The sequence below is a fragment of the Meleagris gallopavo genome, chromosome 1 (genome assembly GCF_905368555.1).
Source record: "Meleagris gallopavo chromosome 1, MGAL_WU_HG_1.1, whole genome shotgun sequence".
In the NCBI taxonomy this organism is placed as follows: domain Eukaryota; kingdom Metazoa; phylum Chordata; class Aves; order Galliformes; family Phasianidae; genus Meleagris; species Meleagris gallopavo.
Genome location: NC_139404.1, coordinates 149,044,245 through 149,072,185, shown reverse-complemented (window position 1 = coordinate 149,072,185; position 27,941 = coordinate 149,044,245). Strand labels below are relative to the sequence as shown.

Below are 27,941 nucleotides of genomic sequence, written 5' to 3'. Positions count from 1 at the left end.
AACACTTCTGAAATCTCTAGGACACAGCCTGTGTCTTGGTCAGCTAACACATGATCAGTGTAGAGAAAAATTGAGTAGGATATTACATGGCAAAATATCTGTTCCTCTCTATAGCTAAATTTTCCAAAACTTTCATTTTATGGCTAGCAAATAACATAGAAATAAAAAGATATTTACTTCATCTCTTTAAACATCCTCTAGTTATACCAAATGTCATATTTTTTCACAAAAAGAACATGATATTTGAAAGATCTGATACCTATCAGACATACATTTTATGGTCATTTCTGTCTCCTGTATGCTGCTTACACTTTGCAAAGAGTAGAAGCACAAGTGCCAATTCTTTTCTCAGGATGGAAGAAGAAACAACAAACAAACATTAACTTGCTTCTCTGATCTTGCAGTTCTATGACATTTAATGTAGTAGGACTGGTATGGGATTTCTCTGGCAAAGCAAGCAAGTAGAATTATTTCAATATCATTTCAAATGTGGCATATTTACATTTAAATTGCCTTTGTTAACAAGCCTACTTACAGGTCAAGTACTTACATCTTCTTTATAGAGAGGGAGAAAGGCAACAATTCTGTCCTGTAAATAATGAGAAGACACTGAAAGAACATGAAAAGGACGAGGCTTTGTAAATGATTCTTAAATGTAGTGGATGAGATTTGGCACATCCATCTTAACATAATCCCTACCTTTTTTTGGGGGAAAAAAAGAAACAAACAAACAAACAAACAAACAAAAAACAAACAAACAAACAAACAAACAAAAAAAAAAAAACAAAAAAAAACTCTGACAGATTGAAATCTACTGATTAAAATCTCTATAGCCAACCTGAATCCTTACTCTCTTTCTCTGGGGCATCTATAAAGAAGATGGTAAAGATGATTTGTGTTCTATTTAAATGCAGTAGACTGGCAGGGAATTAAAATCGAACATCTAGAGCATGGGTATCCAACTTTCTGGCTTTTCTGGACTACACTGAATGAACAGGAATTGTCTTGGGCACATATAAAGTACATAATATAGTAATACACATATAAGTAATAAAACTTTATATATATGTATTTTTTTTCTTAATGGAAACAAAACAAAAAAGCAACAAAAACAGAAAACTAGTGGGGCATTGGGGCATTTTAACTTGGTTTTTGAAATTAATGCACCGGTCTGGTTTGATGGAAAATATTGCAATTCTTAGTGAGTTCTCAAGGTGGTTGTTAGAGATTTTTGATTATTTTTTTCTTTTCCTTCTTCACAAGTGTACGTTCTGCCAAAATGCATTGATGTGATGGCAAAGTGAGAGATATTTTCTCAGGTAAGATAGGACTTATGAAAGTCCAGTAAGGTCTGTTACCAAGTTTCTCTGTTGAGTATTTAATTGCAACTTGACAAATTCAATTCAAAAATTCACAGAAAATGTATTTATGTGGACTGAAAATGGAATCACACGTATTTTTATCAACTGTGACTTTTTTTCCTCAAATTCCTTTGTAAAAATGAAAAGCAAGGCTGCATATTTTTTACTGTTCACAGAACTGTGTTTTACCAGTGTATATATAGCATCAATATTTTCATTTATCATCAAAGCATAAAATGGAGAAATAGCAGCTTAGCTCTTCAAATTTATTTTGGCAGATTTTAGTGTTTCTTCAGTTCACCTAGCTATAATCTGTTGAAATAAATTGACTTTAGAAAAAATCTTTAGAAAAAATCTTTTTTTTTTTTTTTTTTATTAGGACAATTATATCTGCTTTTCATAAATTGTTTGATAAATTCACCAACAGTAAATAACTTAGATTTTTTTTGTGCTTAGATTGCCTACCACAATACTAGCACTTATAATAAAGCCTGTTTGAGTTGTAACTATTAAAAAAAAAATAAAAAATTGTTGAGATGACTTTTTAAAGTTCCTTGATATGCATCAAATTTGGCAGCATGGTTTTACATATATTTTAAAAGTGTAATAGATGAAAAGTGACATGATTTAATTAACAATTAAGCATAGTGCCATATTATTTGTTTCAACAAAAAAGTACTTATCTGTCCATATTTCACTGACTCTTCATTCATCTACAATTTTTTGTTTCTTTTTTTTCCCTATGTTATATTTCCTTTTGAGATGATATTAGGTAAGTTGAAATGTTATCAGTCAGTTCTGTGTTTACTCACCAAGCAACACAAGCACATGTAATGTACACATGGATTTCAACTCAACTGAATGTGTGCGGCAGGCATGGGAAGTGGAATTAACACTGCACCCTCCCCTCATCAGCCCAGACAGTGTCAATCACATGCTGATATTTAGTTGTTGCGGTGTGCTGGGTACATGCCCTAGGCAAGAGCAGGCTGCTCAGTTGGGAAGAGTCAACACCACGATGGCACAATGACAAGAGGGTGTTGAGTCAGTGGAACAGATCGCCAGGTTTGTGGGAGATGCCCCATCCCTGGAGATGTTCTAGGCTAGGTGAGGGCAAGACCCTAGGAAAAGTGATGTAGTAGCTGACAGCCATCCCCACAGAATGGGGGCTGGAACTAAATGACCATTAAAGTCACCTTCGACCCAAACCATTGTATGACTCTGATTCTCTGATTCTATGTGAATTTTATCAGTGATATATTCTCACAGAATCACAAAATGGCCAAGGTTGGAATGGACCTCAAGGAACACGAAGCTCCAAGCCCCCTGCCACAGAAAGGGACACCAACCTCACCATTTAATACTAGACCAGGCTGCCCAGGGCCCCATCCAATCTGGCTTTGAACACCTCCAGGGACGGGGCACCCACACCCTCTCTGGGCAGCCTGTTCCAGCACTCTTTCTGTAAAGAACTTCCCCCTAACATCCAACTTAAATCTCCCCTCCCTCAACTTAAAACCATTTCCCCTTGTCCTGCCATTATCAACCCTTTCAAAGAGGTTGATTCCCCTCCTGTTTGTAGGCTTCCTTTAGGTAGTGAAAGGCTGCAATGCAGTCACCCCGCACCCTTCTTTTCTCCAGGCTGAAAAAGTCCAGCTCCCTCAGCCTGTCTGCAGGGGAGGTGCTCCAGTCCCCTGATCATCTTGGTGGCTCTCCTCTGGACCCTCTCCAACAGTTCTCTGTCTTTCTTGTACCGGGGGCTCCAGACCTGGACAGAGTTCTCTAGATGAGGCCTCACAAGAGCAGAGTAGAGGGGGACAGTCACCTCCCTGTCCCTAATGACCACCTCTCTTTTGATAGAGCCCAGGATACCATTTGCCTTCTGAGCCACAAGGGCACATTGCTGGCTCATGTTAAGTTTTTCACCTATCAAGACCCCCAGGTCCTTCTCCACAGGGCTGCTCTAAGAGAACCGCTCCTTCCAGTCTGTATGGATGCCTGAGATTCCTCTGGCCCAAGTGCAAAACTCTGCACTTTGCTGTGTTGAACCTCATCAGGATCACTTGGGCCCACCTTTCGAGCATCTCCAGGTCCCTCTGAATGGCATCCCTTCCTTTCACCATGTCAACTGAAACACTCAGCTTGGTGTCGTCAGCAAACTTGCTGAGCGTGCACTCGATTCTGTCGTCGATGTCATTGGTAAAGATGTTAAAGAGCACCAGTCCCAAGACAGACCCCTGGGAGACGCCACTCGTTACCGGCCTCTACCTGGACACAGAACCATTGATGACCACTCTTTATCTGCGACCTTTCAACCAATTTCTTATCCATCGAGTGGTCCACCCATCAAATCCACATCCATTTTGGAAATAAGGATGTGGTAAGTGACCATGTCAAAGGCCTTGCTCAAGTCCAGGTAAATGACATCGGTCACCTTTCCCTTGTCCACCAATGCCGTCGCTCCATCACAGATGGCCACCAGATTGGTTAAGCATGACCTTCCCCTGGTGAAACCATGCTGGCTGTCTCAGATCACACGCTCATTCCTCATGTGATCAAGCATGTCGTCCAGGAGGATCTGTTCCATGATCTTCCCAGGCACAGAGGTGAGACTCACCTGCCTGTAGTTCCCGGGGTCCTCCTTGCTCTCTTTCTTGTACATGGGAGTGACGTGACCCTTCCTCCAGTCATCCGCGTCCTCACCTGACAGCCACGACTTTTCAAATATGGTGGAGAGTGGTTCAGCAACCACCTCAGTCAGCTCCTTCTGAACCCTGGGATGCATGCCATCCAGCCCCATAGACTTGTACACATTCAGTCTCATGAGGCAGTCTCAGACCTGCTCTGTCCTCACAGTGGAGTGGGGGGGGATTTACCACCCCGGTCCCCACCTCGAGGTTTAGGGATTTAGGGATGCAGGGCTCAGGGATGTGGAATCCTGGCCTCCAGTGAAGACCGAGGCAAAGAACTCATTCAGTACCTCAGCCTTCTCTTCATCTGTTGAAGCAAGTTCTCCTTTTACATTTGCCAAAGGATGTACACTCACTTTGACCTGTCTCTTCTGGCCAATGTACCTGTAGAAAGTCTTCCTATTGTTTTTCACGTTCGTCGCCAATTTCAGTTACGCCTGCACCTTGGCTTTCCTGATCCTATGTCAGCAAATTCAGATGGCATCCCTGTGTTCTTCTCAGCTGACACGCCCTTGTTTCCAGAGCTTGTACACACCAGCTCTCCTCAACATCTTTGTTTTTAAAGGCAGCATCCCAGGGGATCTTAGCCAAGTTCCTCAGCTACGATCCTTTTACCCCTCAGAGGTAAGCTAGTTCCACTTGCAGCCATCATGCCAGGTGCCAAGTAAGTTGCCCCGTGGTCAAAAAAAAAACCTAAAATTCCTGTATTTGCACCAACTTCTAAGCCATTTACTTATGAGGTGGGTTTTTTGGATCCTCTCAGTATCCTGCCATGCCACTGAAGGTATAGAAGAAAACACCACCTGCATGCCTGCTCCATCAACTACCCTCCCCAGTCCCTTGAAGTGTTTCTTGATAGCCCTGAGACTTTTCTCAGCGACTTTGTCACTGCCAGCCTGGACTGTCAGGTAATAGTCAGAATCAGTAATAATCAGAAGGGCAAATCAGTCCAGGAAGTTTCCTAGAAATGTTCCTGATCCATGCCCCAGGGAGGCAGCACACCTCATACGGGTAGGGTCAGGCCAACACGTAGGGCCTTCCATTCCTCTCAGCAGAGAGTAGCCTATGACAAACACCCTTCTGTCCTTCCAAGTGGAGGCAGTCTTGAGGCGTGGGGTCAGCCGCTTCACCCAAGGCAACCTCATGGGTAGACCTCCCTCCACACCCCCACTCACCTCTCCCTCAAGTTCCAGGGCCTCAAACCTATTGCACAGAGGCACCTGGGGAGCCGAGGATGGTCAGGATGGGGGATGCCCACTTCGTTGAGCCGGTACCTGTTTCCACTCCCCCTCCTTTCTCAAATTGTTGCTAGGGGGAGGAGAGGACAGGGTGCTCACTGCAGCACCATCTGCTGGCCAGTTCCCCTTTCCCACCTGTTTGCAAGGCAGCAGAGGGTGACGTGCTCCATGTGGGGCCTCAGTTGTGTGCCAAGATAATCTCAGGGCTAATAGGGACTTGGCACCACCCATCAGTCTCCCTCTCACACTCCTTTATGGTCCTCAGCCTCTCCACCTCCTCCTTCAGATCAACCACAAGGCTAAGTCATTCAGCTGGTCACATCTTATACAAGTGCCACCTCCATCGCCTGGCACTACAAAGGCCAGGCTCTGGCACTCATGACAGCCAGTGATCTGCAGTACTAGCGACTTGTGTTGGGGCCTCAGCTGAATCTCCACAGTTTTCTTAGCATCAGCTATCCTTTCAAGCATGCACAGGACCTCAGTCTGGGTCTCCATGCTCTTTTTGGCTGTAGTCTTCTTTCTGTGTGAGCATACAACTTCCATCTGGGTCTCCACAATTTTTGTAGCAGTAGCCTTCCGCTGGAGTGCAGCCATTGCAAACCAGCAGGCACACTAATACTACTAGATAGCCTTTATGAGGTTTGCCTGATCAGCCCCGCCCTGCTGCCGGTAGCGCTGGCTCTGCCTTCGCCCCGTTGCCAGGTCGTTAACAGGAGCCCGTGCACTTATCACTCACCTGAGAGTGATAACTCCCGTCCTTGCTGGGGAGTCCCGTGTATGGGTGGCTTACAGTTTCTCTTCGTTATAACAGCCCAGGAATTCTCACACTCCGACTCCTCCTCTCCGTCCTGGAGGCTTTTTCTAGGCGAGGGGGAGTGGATGCAGAGTCGTTGCCCTGGCAACGCCCTCGCTGCGTCAGCGGCTTTTGCGAGAGCTGCCCGGCGCTCTGCTGTCTCGGGGATCCCTGAATGAAGGAACTGACTGAAACCCACCTGAACCTCGTGGTCAGTCGCTGTGGTTCTGGCTGAAACAGCTCCGAAGCAGCAAACCTCGGTGATCAAGGGCTTCTTCCGGGTTTGCACCATCACAAGGAGGGTGGCAAGCTGCACATAGGAAAAGAATCTGGAATGTTAGTGGACATCCAATTGAACACAAGCCAGTTGGTCAGAAAGGCCAATGTTATCCTGGTTTCTATGAGAAACAGCGTAGTCAGGAGGATCAGGGATTTAAATGTCCCCCTATATTCAGCTCTGGTGAGGCCACACCTCAATTGCTGTGTTCAGTTTTGGGCCCCTCAATACAAGAAAGGCACTGAGGCCCTGGAACGTGTCCAGAGAAGAGCAACAGAGCTGGTGAAGGGTCTGGAACACAGTCTGATTAGGAGTGGCTGAGGGAACTGAGATTGTTTAGACTGGAGAAGAGGAGTCTCAGGGGAGATCTCACTGATCTCTCCAACTACCTGAAAGAAGGTTGTAGCAAGGTGGGAGTCAGCCCTTCTCTGGGGTAGCTAGTGACAGGATGAAAGGGAATGGCCTCAAGTTTTGCCAGGGTAGGTTCAGGTTGGATATTAGGAAAAAAACTTATTCTCTGAAAAGAGTGGTCAGGCACTCGAACAGGCTGCCTGGTGAGGAGGTTGAGTCAATGTCCCTGGGGGTGTCTGAGAAATGCATACTGGTACAAAAACTATTTAGTGGTGGACAATATTGGTGGTATGTGGATGGTTGGCCTAGGTGATCTTGGAGGTCTTTTCCAGTCTTAATGATTCTATGGTTCTATGATAATGATGAACTGTTTTTTGTTTCGCTATTCTCCCATGACACAGAAAGAGAATGAAATGTTAACATACCAAAATGTTAAATATTTGTGGCTAAAAGTACTTGTAAAATCCTGTTGAATAGCAGCAAATGATAAAAGATTGTATGGCTGACATAATTATTCATAAAATCTCTTTCCATTAACATTCATCATTCAAAACAATGTTCTAAACAGTTTTTGTTACAAACTTGAAAATATTATTAGCTAGCTAAAGGATTAAGTGATCTTCTAATTTTACACACTTTCACAAAGAGAAAGATAGAAGGTGATTGTCAGGAAGAATATATATATATTATATTTATATAATAATTTAAACTTTAATTTCCAGAGATTTATACGTCTAATTCAGACTTCAGACTTGTCATATCTACCTAAATATTTTGAACAAATATGATAACTTTTAGTTGAAATTGTTAATATTACTATTTACATAATGACCAACAGAACTTCTGGATGAGTAGAAGGCTGGATTGTCAAAAATCTTTCATAAGTACATATAAAGTACATTAAAAATTTCAGATTACATCAGCACCATCTCACGCAATACAGTTTAGAATCCTTCTGCATATTCAATAGAACTAATATCTGGGATTTTCTGAAGATTTACTTTCTTATCAGCTTTATAGTGAGTTAAAGAGGAAGCATTAGAGATCTGCAACTTTCCGGTTGGAGAATATCTCTGCTTTCTGACAACAAAAGGTAGTGAGGAAAAACAAACAAACAAAAAAAAACCTGCTTTAATATTTCTCCTTAAAGAATACAGAGAAAGAAAATCTGTCTCCTGCAGTTTCAGTTTCTCCATAGCCTAGTATTTTTTTTGTCATAAGTTCAAAGATGAATGTTTATGCTGTCTGTATCTTCACTTCTTAGACAGGCTTTCTAGAGAAAAGAAAAGAAATATATATATGTATATGATAACTACATAGCTAGATGAATAACACTGTATTTCATATCCTGATTTTTAAATAAAATAATGACTTTCTAGGTACTAAATTATAACTGTGGTGGCAAGTTCAACTGAAGGAAAGATCATGGAAGTTATTAGGCTTTTGACTGCGTATCTGTTGTTGAAATCCTTTCATTACTATAGTCTTGAACATTAATAATAACAAACCTAAGACTTACTAAGGAGGTTTTTAATGCTTATAATGGGGGGGGGGGAAAGCCCCACACAAAACAGACAAACAAAAAACTTCCAATTATTAGGAAGGAATATAGAGCTAAATTATATACATATATATATATATTATAGAGAGAGCTATCATTAAACAAGACCTGGACAGACTAGAGACTTGGACAGGTGGACAGGGAAGAACCAGATGAGGTTTAACAAGAGCATGTGTAGAATTTTGCAGCTGGGGAGGAATGACTATGCATCAGTGCAGGTTAGGGGATGATCTGCTAGAGATGAAGTCTCTGGAGAAGAACCTGAGGATCCTGGTGGAAAACAGGTTGGCCGTGAACCAGCAGTGTGCCCTTATGGCCAAGAAGGTCAATGGTATCCTGGAGTACATTAAAAACAGTGCAGCCAGCAGGTTGCAGGAGCTGATCCTCCCCCGCTACTCCTTGCTGGTGAAAAAATGTTCAGAACACTGTGACCAGTTCTGGGCTCCCCATTCGAGAAAGATAGGGATCTCTTAGAAAGACTCCAGTGCAGGGCCAAAAAGGTGATTAAGAGTCTGGATTGCCTCCCTTATGAGGAAAGACTGAGAAACCTAAGTCTGTTCAGCCTGGGGAAAAGAAGACTGAGAGGGGATCTGATAAAAGTTTATAAATATCTAAAGGAAGGAGCGATGCAAGTGGATGAGGCTCCTTCTATGGAGATATTCAAGACTTGTCTGGACACCTACCTGTGCAACCTATTGTAGGATACCTGTTCTAGCAGGGAGGTTGGACTTGATGATCTCTTGAGGTCCCTTCCAACCCCTGCAATTTTGTGATTCTGTGATACTTCCTCCCAGTTTGTCATCTGCAAACTTACTTGAGGGTGCACTCAGTTCTCTCATCCAGGTAATCAATAAAGATATTAAGCAGAACAGGCTCCAATACTGACCCACAAATGGGGAACACTTGTGACTGGTTGCCAGCTGGATTTAACTTCATTCTCCACAACTGTCTGGGCCCAATCCTCCAGCACATTCTTCAGCCAGCGAAGAGTATAACTGTCCAAGCCACGGGGTACTGTCTTTCCCAGGAGAATACTTTGGGAAACAGTGTCAAAGGCTTTGATGAAGTCTAGGTAGACTACATCAACGTTTTTTGCCTCATCTGGGATAAGCTGGTCAACCGGTCGTAGAAGGAGATGACATTGGTCAAGCAGGACTTTCTTTTCATGAACTCGTACTGGCTGGGTCTGATCTCCCAGTAGTCCTGCAGCTGTCACAGAATCACAGAATTATAGGGACTGGAAGGGATTTCTTCAGATTGTACAGTCTAACATTCCTGCAAAGCAGACTCCCCATAGCTGGCTGCACAGGTCGGTATCCAGGCAGGTCTTGAACATCTCTAGAGAAGGAGACTCCACAACCTCCCTGGGCAGTTTGTTCCAGTGCTCCATCACCCTTACTGTGAAGAAGTTCTTACACACATTTGTACAGGACTTCCTATGCTTCAGTTTGTGGCTGTTTCTCCTTGCACTATCACCATGAACTACTGTAAAGGGTCTGGCCTCATCCCTTTGCCTCTCACACCTTATACAGTTATTAACATTAATAAGATCCCCTCTGAGTCTTCTTTTCTCAAGGCTGAACAGACCCAGGTCACTCAGCCTTTCCTCATAAGGAAGATGCTCTAGGCCCTTTATCATCTTTGTGGCCCTCTGCAGTATACTCATTCCAGGAGATCCCTGACCTTTTTGTACCGGGGAGCCCAGAAATGGGCACAATCCCTCAGGTGAGGCATTATCAGGGCAGAGTAGAGGATCACCTCCCTTGACCCGCTGTCCACTCTTGTGTGATCTCACTCAAGATGATATAACCTTTCCAGGCACCAAGGCAGACAGGCCTGTAGTTCTCCTGATCTTCCTTCCAGCTCTTCTTGTAAACTGGTATCAAGCTGGCAAGCATCAAATCCTCTGAGAACCTCTCCACTTGACCAGGTACTCTGACAGATGGTAGAAAGTAGCTTGGCAATAACCTCTGTCATCTCCCTCAACACCCTTGCATATATCCCATCTGGCCTCAAGGACTTCTGATAGTCTAGATGGAGTGCAAGGTCTCTAATTAGCTCCATCCGGATCACTGGGGGGTTTACTATGCTCTCCATCCCAAAATAACAAAAGAAAAATACTTAGCCATTGGATGATGAAATTGTAGAAATATATTTGAGACTTAGTTCTTACTTCTCTGAAATGCAACAATGAGATAGTAGAGATGAGTCTTAAGCCCTAACAATAACTGTAAACTAGGTCATTAGTTACTGGATATCTGAACTCTTGCAGCATTACTTGCTGACACATTCAGGATAGCATGAATTTTATCTAATTTTAGTTCTCTACTATATATACATCTATAGCTGAGCTAGTTGCTGTGTGTTCTCTTTACAGTCACAGAGAAAAAGATGCACTTTTTACTGAGAAATTCACCTGATCTATTTTTGACATCTTCTTAGGATAAAATAAATCATGCCCTAAAAGAGCTTTTTTTCTTATTTAAGGAGCACAAAATAACTAGCTCTAGCAGAGTACCTAACTAACTTGCAGAGTTTCACTCTGTAAAGGCGTAAGTCTAAGTGAAGTGAGGCCTACCTTACTTGAATCAGTAAATAATTAGTTTTACAAAACAAAACAGGTTTCAAAATGGGATTAAAGTCTATGCTTTACTTCAAAATATGCTACCAACTGGTGTCACTTGCTTGACTTAGTGAAGAAGAGCAGTAGTTTCAATTAGCTAGAATGGAAAATAAATTTGAACCCAATGGTTTCTTATGTCCCGGAAGCTGAGGTTATGAGGTTATAAACTAAACTGGAGTGGCATCAAACTCTAATGTTCTTATTAGCCTTTAGTATATCAAAACTTTATTTTTGTTCTTATTACCAAAGGTCTTATCAAAAGTGTTTGCTTGTCTATTTGTTTTAAACTGTAATAAAGATAGATTAATATGAAGCAACATTGAGTGCATCTTAACAATTTCTTCTAGTCTGAAGTTATTCAAGATATTTAAATTGAATATATGAAAAGTTTTGAACATTTCAAACTACAGATTTTAAAATAAAAAGTTATAATCTCTTCCTCAGCTCTAATTTTAACAGCATACTCAAAAAAAAAAAAATAAAATAAAAAAAAAAAAAGTTGTCTTCTTAGAAATTTAAAAGAAGTGAAAAAGTGTCAATTTGAAGATATTGGAATCCTTTAGTTTTTTTTGTTCGTTTGTTTTGTTTTGTTTTTTTTCCACATGTATATTCATTCTGAGTAGTTAGTTTTTCATTAAACGTCTGCAGCAGGATGTAGAGCTGGTAATTGTTTGAATATGCTTGTTTGACAAATAACATGAACATTCATAACCAGAATTCTTACTACAGCGCATTACTATTTAATAAAGTAGGAGAGAAGTATGAAGGAATAAAGTGTGAACCAAAAAAAAAAAAAAAAAAAGAAAAAAAAATCTGAGCCATTTACTAAAGAGTTTTCAGATTTGACAGAACTATGCAAACGGAGTGTGTGATAAATTTTTATTTTTATTTTTTAATTTAATAGGAAAAAAATAGAGGCTACTTAATAAATAAACTCTTCATAACCAACCATCAAGTCTGGGAAGAAACTGAATTTGTCAAATTCAATTCCAAGTTTTAGACTCAAAATTAATTGTGTAGATAGAGTGAAGATTCAGATAAAAATATTACTTAGCTCTCTACTGACTGTATTCTCTTTATATACATATATATATTCTCTATATTCTCACTGACTATAAGCGTCTTTACTTAGCATGCATATATTTAGATTGTCTGAATAGATAAACACCTTTCTTTTTGTTTTCCAAAACTAGGTAATGAAAATTAGCTACTGAAATACAGTAAATTACTGTAAATTAGCAAAGTAAATCTACAATACTTTCCTGATTATTGTATTTCCCTGGGTACTTCTTGCTACTCTGGAGGAAAGGAGTGACATTTGCATTCTTCCAGTTCTCTAGAACTTCTCGAAGACACTGTAACTTTCCATGAATAATTCCAAATAGCATCACAATTACACTTGCCATCTCTTCCAATGATCATGGATGCATTTCACCAGATCCCATTGACTTGTGTAAGTCCAATATATTGAAATATTTCTTAACCTGATTCTACACACCAAGGATAAACTATCCCAGCTCCAGACTTTCGCGTGGGTTTCAGGAACCAGGAGATGTTACAGGTCAGTCTTAACATTACAGACTATGGTGAAGAAGGCATTGAATATCTTGGCCTTTTCTATGTACTTTGTTACCATGTTCCCAACATAATTCAGAAACATTCCAGCATTTTCTTGAAAAAGTTCTTTCTCTTGCTTTATTTCCCTTGCCAGATCTGAGTAGGTTTATACAGATACATCAGCTCCAAAATCAAGATTTTTCTTTTACTACAAAATCATTACACTTGTACCTTGGCTTCTTTCTTGGAAATGTCATCTTTCTTGAAGGAAAAAAAAATAAAAATAAAAATAAAAAAATAAGACAACACTATACATGTATTTGTTTGATTTTTTTTTTTTATGTCTGTGCTCTACTGTCTCTGCATTGTCAATTCTCTCTTAAACAGTTTTATATCTTCATGGCCAGTATTCCTTTGAACAGAGAAAACTGAAAAACAAAACAAAACAAAACAACCAAACAAAACAACCAAACAAAAAAAACCAACTTTGTTTTCTGTACATGATTCAGCATTTTAAACTTTTACCATAGCCTGACTAATGTTCCAAATATGATTATTTGTGTACATTGCCTATCTAGGAAGTTTCTAACAATTATATCTAGTGTAGATCTGTTTTGTGATTTTCAAGTTCTAGCTTAGAAATATTGTGTTCCTAATTGATTCAGCTGCCCACATGTGTCGACATTACTGCAGGCTACTGAGTGGAGTGCCAGATGTCAGTTATAATGATATGAGATTACACACCTATTAACAGGTTAAGAAGTAAAATAATTATTTCAAAATATTGTCATTTTAAAGTATTAAAAACTTCAGTAATTACTTTCCATCGCATTTCTGTTCTCTGTGTTGTACATGCAATTCTATATTTTAATCTAACCAAAATGCCAATTTTGATTGTTTCTTACCTTCTACTAAATCTAATAAGCATTTAATTAGTATGTTGTAGTATTTATCCTTATTTATTTATTTATTTATTTATTTATTTATTTATTTATTTATTTATTTATTAAGGATAAGTACTCTAAATTTGGTGGTAGAGCAAGGACTTCGGCTACAGTAAGACATATATTATGTACATTAAAAAATAAAACCAAGTATTTGTAAACTAACATATCACTTGATCTATGTTTAGTGGTCAAGGGATAATAGTCTGTGCCTAACTTGAGGAGCTATGTGTATTGACTTTATGATCTCTACAAGACTTCTTGAAACAAGCAGATTGTTTTATATTCAAAAGGATAAATATTTTTGTTTCATTTCATTTCAATTTTTGTACAAATAAGCAGTTCATCTTTTAGATTGTCTTTGTGTTATTTTGCTGCTTCCTTTTTCCTTAGTTCTATTTAAACTATTTTATATAATTAAATATAAATAATATGTAATATATTATATATTATATTATATAAATAATTGTTTACAATCTCAAGTATCTAAAAAGTGCATATCTATACAAGATTTGTAGAAATACTGAAGAGTTTAATAAGCATTTCTGTAACAGAAATTATTAATCTCCTTCGTCACAATATATGCTAAGCATGGACCATAAAATAGAATGCATGAAGTATTCATACTACTTTTTTATTTTGTGATTAATAAGCCAACTAAGTAAGGAAAAAAATTACTGCTGTATATCAACATTCCATTCAAATGACAGGATTTATGTAAACTTGCATGGAAGAAATTTGTTGTCAACTCAACAGGCTATAATTCCTTTTTCTAAAGTAATTTATCTGTGTAGATTAAAAATGTTTTCAAAACTTATTCATATTAAAATAAGTGAGCTATTAAGTTACCTAAAGGTAAACAAATCAATAAACACATGCAAGGGGACACTAAATGTACTAAATAACAACAAATAATTAAACTGAAAGAACTATTCTACGTAAGTATGAGTGTTACCTTACAATGTTGGATGGATGGACTACCTCCAAATTGACATATTAAAGCAAAAGAGTTTGAATTTGTAGAGGGAAATCGAACTTTATGAGCTCAAAAGCTCATAAAAATAACTTATGTAAAATTGCTTCAACATTTCCTGTTTTTTTCCCCACTTCATTATTGACAGTAGACCTGTCGTTTGGCTTGCCAAACTTAGTTTCAAGTTTCTTTCAATTCTTTCTTCAACTAAGTCTACATTAGTACTAAATCCTGTCACTTCTCCCTTCACAATTTAAAATCTATGTCAGGCTTTCCACTCTGCTAACAGTCTTTCTGTTCCTCAGTATTCTCTGTCTTTATCTCTTTAACATCGTTCCTCTCTGACCTCTTTCATTATCAGAAATGAATGAGAGCTTGAATGTCATGCATATAAAAATCACCAATGAAGGTGACCCACTGTTTCACAGCTGCTTTGATGGCATCGTTACTAAGAAAATGTTGCCCACACAGTTCACTTTTTGTCAGCTTGAATAGGTAGAAGTCAGAAGGCAAATTCAGACTATACTCTTTGTGTGATAAGATTGTCCAAACAAGATTGGCAATGTGCTCCACAGTCTTCAAACTGATATGTGGTCTGGCATTATTGTTTTACAAGAGAAAGATTGTCTTCTTCTCTAGCTTGCTTCTGGATGTTCAAGCCACATAAAGATGTTAGTGGTCAGAGTTGATGGTTTGTCTGATTTCCCGAAAATCCAGAATGATAATTCCTTTCCTGTCCCAAGTAACATAGCACTTCATTTTACCCTCTCAAGAGGTGCATCTTGAACTTTTTATTCAATGGGGAATTCACATTTCACCACTCCACTGACTACCATTTTGACTCTGGCTTTTAGTAGAAACTCATCTCATCACCAGGAATGATGCAGTCTAGCAAATTGTCACCTTCACCTTCCTATTTGTTCAACAGTTCCTGACAAACTTACAGAGTGCTCTTTCTGCTCCTATATGAGAATTTGTGGGACCCATCTGGTATAAACATTGTGGTTTTCCAGCATTGTCACAATTGTTTCCGAAGCACTGAAGTTGATACATTTGCATTTACATTTACATGCTCCATTTACAATTCTCTGGTAGTAATCCGCCAGTTTGCATAGATAAGTTGCTTTAGCGGGGTGGTTGGACTTGATGATCTCTTGATGTCCTTTCCAACCCTTGCAATTCTGTGATCAATACTCTCATTTCTTAATGTGACAGCTGTATATGGCTGTCTGGAACGTTGATTATTCTTCATGTTACTATTGCCACCATTGAAACACACCACCCACTACCTCACTGTGCTAACATCCACTGTTTGTTTGGTCTCCATAAATGTTCAGCAAGCATCAATGAATGTCAATGAGTGTATTATTTTTTTTTTTACGTGGAGGAATTCAATGACACACCATTTCTTCATATGCACTTCCATGTCAGACGCCATTTTGTCAGACTGTCCCACTGCTTCTACCTGTTGCATGGCAAGAAAATTTAATAGAATATTGTGGAAATGTTCAATATCTGTTGCCATATCACCAATATCTGCCTCTGATGTCATGGCATGATGTCTGATAGCAGACATTGCTATCAGAACAGCCCTCATAATTTCTTTTTCTGTTGAATTAAACTACTGTTTCCAGGTACTCTTTACTCTCTTCCAATATATTTTACTGTCAGGTTTCTGTCACTACATGCTTTTATTCTTTCAGTTATAATTTCTTTATTCAACATTTCCACCCTTGATAGTCTATTTTATCATCTCCTTTTCATTTTATCTTCTCTTTTTTTTTTTTCTTTCTATTATCATTATTTATTTATTTATTATTTATTTATTTATTGTTGGTTGAGAACATTCTCTTTTTCTCCACTTTGTGATACGCTTTTTTGTTGTTATTTTTGTAGTTATAATTTTAATTGCATGTTCTTTTTTCCTGACATCCAATGTTCACTGCAGGTTTTTGTTTTTGTTTTTAAATATAAATGCTGGAAAAAGATTTAATAACAAAAAAAAAAAAAAAAAAAAAAGAAGAAGAAGAAGAAGCATCAAAATTGTTGACTATCACGGCAAATTAAACAGCTACAATCAGAAATAGACAAATACAACAAAAATGTGGGAATTAAATAACTAATTTTAGAAACTAGAAATATAATTTCTTTATATATTATATTACTTATAATGTTGCTAATGCAGCAGAATACTAATAAGAAAAAAAATCTGAGAAACTTGACAGTAAGTATCAGACTATTTTAATATTCAACTTCTTACTCAGGGAATCATTGGCCAAGATAATAATCTTAAAATATTGTATTATGAACATATGTTAATCTGTGTATCCACCAAAAAAACCCAAACATAATCATGTATTAATCAGCTAAAATCAATGTTTAGTTAAATTTCATTTGAACTCTCTAAATCTGAACTTAGAGGATAATAAGCCTTTTCTGAATTTTTCATGTGATTTTTTTTTTTGTATTTCAGGTGCACAGGAACCAAAACTTCTTTCCTCTGTCTCCAGGATTCATAGAAATATGTAGTTTGTTTTGTTTTGTTTTGTTTTGTTTTGTTTTGTTTTTTCCCAAACCAGATCTGAAAATAAAAGAGCAATAGCAATATAAAAATAAGCTATATATCTCGAATTATAGAATGTCACTAAAATATTTTTATGTTTCCTTTTTCACTCACGGAACTCTAAGTGAATTAAACATGAATGGAAGAACAAAGGAAGACAATATAAAATATATTTCAAAAATCTTAAGAAAGAATTTACTACATAAGTCATCAAGATTTTGTTCTATTTCTCCAAATAAAAGAAGAATTCTTATTCTGAATCTTTGTTCAATACAAATGAGATTATTCACTACTCCTTCAAATTGTTCCTAAATATTATTTGCAGATATACAGGATAGTGTTAGGTTTATAAAGAAAAAGCATAAATAATACAAAATAAATGTCAGTTGTACAATAATACAAATTATTACTATATTTATTTATTTTTAAGATAGTTATGAACAAGTTTTTAAAGGGATGGGCCAGTATAAACAAAAGAAATCAAAATGGATCTTGGCAAATTTAATTTTCATACAGTAGTGAATGAGGTACAGGAGATCAAGAGTATTGTTATACTTCATCCTGGCCAAGATTTCCTACATGTAAGTAATCCCTAGAGAAAATGCAAATACTTAGCAATTGACTATGCCTGACTTTTGAGATGATGCCATTCTAGAGTTCTGCATTCTGTCCCCAGAACAGAAAGGATGTGGAATTGTTGGAGCAGGTACAGAGGAGGGCCATGAAGATGATCAAAGAATTTCTCTTTGGCTCTTCTGTCACTTGAAGAAGGAAATTATTGGCGTATTCCATGACACTCCTGAATTCCTTATGCTCTTCTGTGTTGTCCCTCCAGCAGATATGAAGCAGTTGAAGTCTCCCACAAGGACCATGGCCTGAGAAAGAGGCTGCTCCTATCTGTCTATAAAGGATCTAATTCAATTATTAGTTCAGGTGACCTGTAGCAGATTCCCACTGCAATGTCACCTTTACCTGTCTTCTCTCTAATATTTTCCCAGCTGTTATTTCACATAAAGTGAAACATCCCCTCCTTATCTTTCCAGCAGTATAGCTTACATCTAGAATTTATCTTTTTAGAGATTTTGATATTTCAAATAATGTCAAAAAATTATTCTGCTTATTCTTTGTTTAGAGGGTGAAGAAACTGGAACCTCAACATGTTATGCAAGTCAATAATATTTTATCTAACATTCAAAAAGGCCAATCTAATCTGTAATTTAAATAATTTTTAACAGTAACCTGAAGACTTTCATTACCATCATCCTTCAGGAGAATTCAATTCTAAATAAACACTTAATCTTAGCCTCTATACTACATGTCAGTTAACTCAAACTGAGTTTGAGTTTTATCAACCAGTTTTGTGACACTGCAATTAGATAACTACGTTTCTTATATCTGTCTTTTTCAGAGTTTCAGAAATAACTTTAAGATGGTTAGAATACCCAGAAACACATGCATTAGTTCTGCTTTGCACATTTCTTCTTAAACTTCTCAGAGACCCATCCAGCCTAATCTTGAATGTCTCCAGGGATAGGGCTTCCACCACTTCTCTGGGCAGCCTCTGCCAGTGCTTCACCACCTTTACTGTAAAATCGTCTTCCTTACATCCAATCTAAATCTCCCCTGAATATGACTGATCTTTCATGAGCATTGGAGCAGACTTGCTTACCAATCAGCTTTTAGTAAAAGAAATTTTTTAGGCACTTGGTATTTTAAATTGAGAAAGGTAGCAGCACAAGTCCCTCAGAGTATGAGTTGGGCTTGCCATTTTAGTCTTCAAAAATCCAATCCTATATCAGATTAGTTCTTATATTGCTGAAGACCAAACAACTATAAGTGAGGATTTAATTCTTAATCACACTTTCTAAATTACTATACATCAAAATAGTTCAAGCTATCATCAGTTTTTTACTATATATATATATATATTTATATATAGATATATCAATATTTTACACATCATGCATATGTAGTATCTTCATCATTATTTACTTTCTGATTTATTAAAAAGAAAAAAAAGAAAGGAGGGGAAAAAAAAAAAAAAAAGACATCTACATTATTGAACATTCAACTATAATTTCAGTACTTTGACTTACTTTCAATTCCTGAAATTGAAATTGCATTCATTTCCCTCCAATAATTAGTAGTCTTAAAAAAGAATATGCATAAAAATGTAATCTTAATATTGGTAGTGTACTGGATCTACAGGTCTATCTGAATTTATGAGTACAACTCTGATGTATTTCAGTATTAGTGGAAAAGAAAGTAGAAGAATATGTATTGCATATACTAATTATGCATATGTTATTCTGTCAGAGATGTTTTGAAAGTGAGTGAATTTGTATGTTGATTTCTGTTGATGATCTAACTACATCTAACTTTTAATTGTTCTAATTTTTCAGTAGCAAATTATTTTATCTAAAGGTAGGTTGGCCTTACAGTGTATGTTCTTACACATTTAGTGAATATAAATCGCTTGATAATACTGTTATGTTACTTTGCTCACTTTTCTGAAGAATATTACAACTTCAAAACTCAAATTTAACTGGAAGAGATGAATATGCAACTTTGACTGTTCACTAACCTTTGTCAAAATGCACACTTTTACTCTTTCTTGGCTTGGCTTCATGTGAAAAAAAATCCCATGAGGACCTGTTTTCAAGTTTTTTTAAAAATATACTCTGATTCAAATTATCTAACAAATCTATTTACCTGCTTTTTTATTTTTATTTTTTATTTTTATTTTTATTTTTATTTTTATTTTTTTATTTTTTTATTTTTTCTAAACTGGAATAAACTCATTCAAATATTCAAATTTAATATATTTGGACAACCTTGTCATGTACTGCATAACTCACAAGAAAAATCTCTGTCTCATCTGTTAGATTTCATTCTTAAGAGTCATGGATTTCATTATATTAGCTTTTGCCATTTCACTTAATTTGTAACTGTACAATTTTACACTAAGCACTACCGATTTCCCATTCCCAGCATACTCTGGAGTGTCATATTTATAAGAATATCTACTGCTATTCCATGAGTACTTTCTGTGATACTCTGAATTAAACAGGTCATTTGTCTTTGTTAGTGGTGGAAGACACATATTCTACTGATTCCACATACTCTTAATCTTTCCTTTAATCAGGAAAAAAAATCTTACTAATGATTTTAAGCATTGGCATTCATGATCATAGGGTTTCAGTTAAGTCAGTTCCTGTATTAGAATCCATGTGTTTTGAATACCAAGTATAGTCTTGTGGCATCTTTAACCTTAATGAAGGGTACAGTTGAAAAGTGATGCTATTTTCTCATCACGTAATGCTTTATTTTAACAAAATAAAGGCACAAATCTGAAGTTAGTTTTATTTTATTTCAGTTTAGATTATTTTTTTACTTAGTTTTATTTTACATGAAAGCAAGATGTTTATAGCTATATAAGCCCATAAGGCATACTGCAGATCTTCAGATGACTGAGCCCCACAGCATAAGTGCCATGAGAAAGTGAATGGAAAAGATATAGGACCTTGGAAGGTCATCTGACGCCCCTTTTTCCTTCGGCTCTTCCCTGCTTCTTGACCCAGCCTCACACATCGCCTTAGCGTAAGGCCTACAGCTTTCAGCTACTCTTTCTTATATTTGATTTATTAGCTTCAACTCAAATTATATTGTTTTATAGTATGTTATCTTGCATTACCATATTTAGTAAATTAGTTTGTTTCTCCTCAGATCATTGCCGCTGTTATTAATTATTCGGGGTCCCCTGTTTCCCTTTTCTGAAGGTGCAGATTTGTGAAATCCCTCCACCCTGCTAGTCACGGAATCAGGCCAAACCAGCCCATAAACCGTTAACACTACTATTGAGACTACCTGTAGTGTGGTTATAATTCCTTTCAACAGATTTCCTTCAGCATGTTTATGTCATTAAAACCCATTATTAATCATATTAGATAGTCAAAGTATGGGATTGAGACTTAGGTTATTCCTGAGCCGCATCCGGTTCAAGAGTCACAAACTTCCACTCTGATTTTAACAGTAAGAACTTCCAACTTTTCAGCACAAACATGGATAAGAAATGGCATAATAAGTGGATTTCTATATATCACATTTTTTCTGCAATTTTGCTTTAAAGTAAAAGATTTAAAAAATGAGACAACTTTGTCACAAAGGAAATGAAATATAGGTAGAGAATACTATTTCAGATTTGTGTAGAGATGTGGAGTTTGTTCTAATCTTGAGCATATATGATTTTGGGGGGTTTGATTTGAAGATTTCTATTAAGATCCATTAAGAGGCAACTGTGAAATACTAGTAAGAGTAGATAAAAATTCAAATGTCAAGAAACAGTAGATATAATACATTTATCAAGTAAATTCACTTTCTTCCATCTGTCTTCATCAAGTGCTTAAAGATATTTTCTTAAGAGGTAATTTGTCTTATCTTGGGAATAGCTACGGGTTTAATAGGAATAATAAAGTGTAAAAATAAGCATTTGAGAAGATAATTTGTCATACTTATAGAATTTCCCACTAGAGGTATTCTTTCTTAGAGATAGTTTAAGAGAAGAGATATACCCATCCAAGAAATTGAACAGATAAACTTATTTCGAACATGGACGTGAGGCCAAATCTGTCCCTTATTATTGCACAATTCTAGGATGTTGTGCTTAATAGTTCCTCCTTCTTTTTCCCTATAAGTAGATATTCATTGAAATACTTTTGATTAGATCTTTTTTATATAGTTTTTCAAGTAGTCGCCGTCCCTGGAAGTGTTCAAGAGGCATCTGGATGAGGAGCTGCGAGATATGGTTTAGTAGCTTGTGGTAGCAGTGGTAATGAGAAGACGGTTGGACTAGATGATCCTATAGGTCGTTTCCAACCTTGTGATTCTGTGATTCTATGATTCTAAGTGATATAGAAAGGAAAGGACAGAGAGTGTCCAGGCTTTCAAAATATAGAATCGTAGAATCAGAGAATCAGAGAATCAGAGAATGGCCTGGGTTGAAAAGGACCACAATGATCATCTAGTTTCAACTCCCCTGCTATATGCAGGGTCGCCAACCACTAGACCAGGCTGCTCAGAGCCACGTCCAGCCTGGCCTTGAAGGCTTCCAGGGATGGGGCTTCCACAACCTCCTTGGGCAACATGTTCCAGGGCATCATGACCCTCTGTTGAAGAACTTCCTCCTAATATCTAACCTAAACCTCCCCTGCCTCAATTTAAAACCATTCCCCCTTGTCCTATCACTATGCACCCCCGTAAAAAGCCATTCCCCCTCCTGTTTATATGCTTCCTTCAAGTACTGGAAGGCTGCAATGAGATCTCCCCAGAGTCTCCTCTTTAGCTTGGAGAAAAGAAGGCTCCAGGGGACGTCATTGCAGCCTTCCAGTACTTTAAGGAAGCATATAAACATTAAATATATATATGGCAGAAATATCTGTCATATATATATGGCAGAAATATCTATAGAACTTTTATTTACATTTAATCAATTCTCTGTCTCTACTGGATATTCAATAATTTGTCTTCATCTGAAAGTTGAATCATTTAATAAAAGTAAGATGTCTTGCAGGGTTGGTGATAAATCTCTGGAATAAAAAGAAGCAATTAATACAATGTTCTATGTCTAGCAAGTGATAGCATTTGCTGGCTCCTCTCTCCATAATTTTATAAATTTATTTGAATATAGAGACTTTTTTTTTTTTTATTTTAAAGAAAAGATCATTTCTTAAAAGCATAGGTTTGTTTGTCAGGCTGGTTGTTTTGGAGGTTGACTGGTTTGTTTGTTTATGTATTTTGTTTACTAATATGTACTTGCATAAAAAATCATACTTAACAGTATTACAAGTGATGTTACTTGCTTCATTATTGCTAACATTCAGCGTAAGGACAGGGAATTTCATATATTGTGTGTTTCCTCTTGGAGTAATTTCTTATGTGTCCTGTTATTTATTTATTTATTTATTTCAAATTTAATGTATATCCATTCTTATCTCTTCTCCTTCTGATCTTATTTTAATATGTCACTTTTTCTACATGTCAGTTTCTCTCTTTCTTAATGATCTTTCTATACATCTCTAACAAGAATTACTTTTTTTCATATCCTCTCTTTTCACTATCCAAATATCTAAGATAATGATATGTCCAAAAAAGTGTGGGTGGTCTGATGAAAGAAAGATCGAAAGATAAAATAGCAGAAGAAGCTAAAAAACAATAGTTATTGTGAGGAATGACTATTTCTATGATAAAATTTGAAAAGTAAACTAGATTTAGTGTGTGACATTCTTCAACTGATGTAAGCAGAACTCAAGAACTTTTTTGAAATTTAAACAGAACAAAAACTTTTGATATAAATTAGAAATTCTGTAGTATATTTAATTTACAGGTTTGTAACAAGCACAAATAGATTCAATCCATCTGAAATACTCTTAACTTAATGCTAAGTGAACTGGGTCTGTTTAGCCTTGAGAAAAGAAGACTGAGAGGGGACCTGATCCAGGTTTATAAATATCTAAGGTGTGAGGGGCAGAGTGGCAGGGCCAGACTCTTTTCAGCAGTGTGTGGAGACAGGACAAGGGGAAACAGCCAGAAACTGCAACATAGGAAGTTTCGCACAAATGTGTGTAAGAACTTCTTCACGGTGAGGGTGATGGAGCACTGGAACAGGCTGCCCAGGGGGGTTGTGGAGTCTCCTTCTCTGGAGATATTCAAGTCTCGCCTGGACACCTACCTATGTGACCTGGTTTAAGGAACCTGCTTTGGCAAGGGGATTGGACTTCATGATCTCTGGAAGTCCCTTCCAACCCCTACAATTCTGTGATTCTGTGATTCTGTTTGGCAATGTGAGTAAAATTTCATTTAGTTCTTATAGAGGAAAAGATGTAATTGAAAACAGGATTTAGAAGAATGAATATATAAACCCACAGTGAAGACATTTGGGATGACTATCTAGAACTTGTTTATAATAAGTGAAGATACATAGTCTAATGTTATTTTTTTCTCATTTTAGAACAAGTTTCAAATGAGATTTCTATGAATGTGTTGATTTCAATCAGCTCACTGCAAGGGAGTTTCCAGAGATTTCCTCAGACATATATTATAGATAGCAGATACTTACTATAAAAGTTAAAAGAAATTCATCTCACCAATAATATCTAGTTATCAAAGTTCCTCAAAAGCCAATGAAGGGAGCTTAAAAGGAAGGTGACTGACTTTGCACTTTCTGATAGTGACAGGAAAAGGGAGACTGTCTTCAAACTAACAGAAAGGAAATGTAAAAAAAAAAAGTATGCTTTCTCAGAAGGTAGTGAAGCACTGGCACAGGTTGCAAAGAGAAGTTGTGGGTGCTCTATCCCCGTAGGTGTTAAAAGCAGGTTGGGTGGAGCCTGAGGAATCTTGATGTAATGGATCTAATCTAAATGATTGGATCAAATGGACAGAGGATTGGAATGAGCTAATCTTTGAAGTCCTTTCCAAACTAGTCATTTTATGATCATTAGAAATTTACCTTAGGAGTTCTTTAATTAACAGATATAAATATGTGTTAATATAAATATTATAAATAAATATAAATAATACATATATCTAGAAAGCTATTAAAATAAAATCTTCCCTAAGATCTAAAATAACCCCTGGTATGACAGCTGAGGTCAGGGATGTCAATGATAAACTAATTAATCTTTTTGACCATCCTGGGAATAAAGAAGGAGATTAAGAAGACTCTACTTTCTCATACCAGCTTATATCTAAAAGTGCACCATAAAACATCAACTAGTGCTTTTAAATACTCATAATAATATCTCAGCAGATTTTTTGAAATGCTTGAAAATTAAAAATTTATTGTAAAGCATTCACATTTGCTATCTTCTCTGTTATAAAATACTTTCAACAATAGCAATAAAAGATAATTTATTGCAGTTATAGCTTCACATCTAAGCATTCTTAAGTATTTTTAATTGTTACAATATATCACTACAAGATCTAATCTATACTGTTTATTACTAAAAACAAAGAAGTAGACATGCTCAGATTATTCCATTTCTTAGTTCTGCTGTATTTTTTGTGTGATGAATTGCAAGCCAATATTTATGTGAATCCTTTTCCTCAGCTACAAGATGGATTTAATGATTTCTAGCTCAGAAGTAGTTAGAAAAAATAACAGGGAAATATTATTGGCTCAGTGTCTGGATGGAGATCAGTAGCAAGTGTTGTCCCCCAGGAGTCAATGCTCGGATCAATACTCTCTAATATCTTTCTCAGTGACATTGATAGTGGGGTCGAATACGCCCTCAGCATGTTTGCTGGTGTCACCAAGTTGTGGGGTTGACAGACCAGAGGGATGGGATGCCATCCAGAGAAGCCTAGACAGAATTAAGCAGTGGGGCCAGATGAACCTCCTGAGATTCAACAAATCCAAATGCAAGATACTGCAGCTGTGTTGAGACAACCTCCCATTACTAATAAAAACTGGGGGATGAAAGGATTCAGTACAGCCCTGATGAAAAAGAACTGGGGGTACTGATGGATGGGAAGCTGGACATGAGCTAGCAATGTGCACTCGCAGCCTAGAAAGCCAACTGTATCCTGGGCTGCTTCAAAAGAAGTGTGGTCAGCAGGTCAATTCTTCTCCACTACTCTGCGCTGGTTAGACCCCTACTGGAGCACTGCATCCAGATGTGGAGTCCTCAGTACAGGAGAGACATAGACCTGTTGGAGCACATCCAGAGGAGGGCCACAAAAATGTTCCGAGGGACAGAACACTTCTCCTGTGAGGACAGACTGAAAGAGCTGGGACTGTTCAGCCAGCAGAAGACGAGGCTCCAAGTTGACCTGATAACAGACTTTCAATATCTAAAGGGGAGCTATAAGAAAGAATGGGACAGACTCTTTAGCAGAGTCTGTGGTGATAGGACAAGAAGAAATGGCCTCAAGCTTAAAGAAGACAGGTTGAATATAAGGAAAAAGTCTTTTACAGTGAGGGTGTTGAGGCACTGGAACAGGTTGTCCAGAGATGTAGTTGATGCCCCATTCCTGGAGACTTTCAAGGTGAGGCTGGATCAAACCCTTGGCAACCTAATTTAGCTATGGATGTCCCTGTTCATTGCATCGGAGTTGGACTAGATCACCTTGAAATGTCCCTTCCAACTCCAAGGATGTTATGATTCCATGATTTTTTATTATTATTATTTTCAAATTATTTTCCTTAATTTTGTTTATTATTATTCATACTTGTACATTATAATTTTATAATTATTATTACTAGAGATATTGAGGCAAATTGTTTCAGAAGTGTAAATAATTGAAATATTGAATTTAAGTAATAAATTTATAAATTAAATTCAAATCATTAATGTAATTTCTAGAAAGTTTTAAAATCTGAAACCACCTTCTGGAAACGACTGAAAGCAAGACATCAAAATCGTGGTACTTCCTTTTGAGATTCCCTGTGATAAATCCAGCCTTTTCTCTGACAGTGGAATAAGTTATTCAATTTCAAAGCATAAGAGTATAAAAGAACAAAATACTATAGTTATGTGTGGACATTACAGATCAGTCCAAAGGCCCATCTATCTCAAAAGACCATGTCCTAAAGGGCACAACAGTAGAAAGATAGAACATACTGGTAGGGTAGGGTAAGCTCTTGATGATACTTCTCATATATAATTTCTCAGTGTGCAACAATCTGCATGTGAAGAGCCTGTCAAATTAATCATCCTAAGGATTTAGAGCTTCTAGATGGATTACTTTTACTCAGACTTGTCTATCATCTCCTGAATGTGTGTTAAGGTTTTTAAATTCATCAGTATGCTGTGGTAAGACGTTATGCAATTCAAGTATGCATTTTATAAAGAGCCACCTCCGTATGCTTATTCTGAAACTACCATCTGTTGGTTTCATTCAGCGTTTCCTAATTTGTATTTTGAAAGACGACAGTAAACAACTGTCTTTATGCCATTCAAAGTTTCAAAGTTGTCAATTTTTTTCTTCCATTAATCATCTGTCTTATTTATTTTTTGTCATCACCCTTGATAGTCTTTGCTACTCTTCTGTGCACTTTTTCCAATATGTAGATAAAGATGTTAGATATAAGTAGATATAGCTAGATATAAATTTGAGCTATGGGAAGACAGAACAGAAAGCATGTCTGGGAATAGTATTTAAAACATGTTTATCATAAAAACGTATAGTGACATAGTAATGTTATGTAAGTCCTTATCTAAGAGTTTGAGAACAGGTGTTTTCTTTTTAAGTATTTTCAATTATGAAAATAGCACTCATCCACTAAGGCTTATGGATAAGTCCCTCCCACAAAACCCTCATGTTTATGCTGTTTATGTCATTACAAACTGAAGAATAAGAGAGAAACAAAATGAAGAATTTCATGAAAAAATAGCATAGAAGGAAAGTGATAACATCACCGTCCTTTCAACTGAGTCAGTTGGCTACTTCTTTCTATGACTACACCCTATGATTCCAACAGAGATACATCAAATGATTTTGGAATTATTTTCTTATGACTTATAAGATCAGTCCTAATGTACTTCTGTTATTATAAGGGTGCATCAATTTCAACATGTGATATAAGCAACAACAAGCCTCCCTAAAACATAACAAGTACCATCATTTATAAAATGTGAAAGGTCACCTACTTGCTCTCTCTTCATCTCCTTCCTCCTTGATCCTGAAGCTTGACTATAGTTCCCAGATCCATTTCCATCTTCCAGATCTGTAATAGGTTATTTCTTCCCCTACAAGATATTCTCAGCTTCTAGGAAATTCAACTCATCTCCTCGCCAGACACCAGCATCTCCAAAGGGCATGAAGTCCAAAAAATATGTGTATGCTGTAACATGCAAAAATGATTCTTATGATTCTTACAGAAAATCAATAGAAATACAAATAATACACTGTTTTCAAAAGTAAAAGAAATTCAATATCTTCAGCTCAAGATATAAGGACTTGCCTCAAGGCACCATGATTGTTTACTGTGGATAAAACCTCTGAGGTCAA

The 27,941-nt window shown here is 37.0% G+C and overlaps 1 protein-coding gene across 1 annotated transcript; it reads right to left on the bottom strand.

Annotated features, from left to right (window-relative positions):
* LOC104917452 (uncharacterized) lies at positions 1-27,796 on the bottom strand. The gene is made up of 3 exons (XM_085216880.1): positions 27,581-27,796; positions 6,029-6,395; positions 1-589 (listed from the first exon to the last, which is right to left on the bottom strand). Exons 1-3 carry the CDS (start codon positions 27,593-27,595, stop codon positions 558-560), a joined length of 414 nt encoding a protein of 137 aa, XP_085073006.1. The 5' UTR covers positions 27,596-27,796; the 3' UTR covers positions 1-557.
* Positions 27,797-27,941: the final 145 nt, after the last annotated feature.

What these genes read in the sequence shown, in the direction of transcription:
- LOC104917452 (XM_085216880.1), bottom strand. An exon ending in ACGGGAGTTATCACTCTCAG is followed by an intron (nt 590 to 6,028) that starts GTGAGTGATAAG and finishes CATTATTTACAG; the next exon opens with GACAGAATTGTTGCCTTTCT.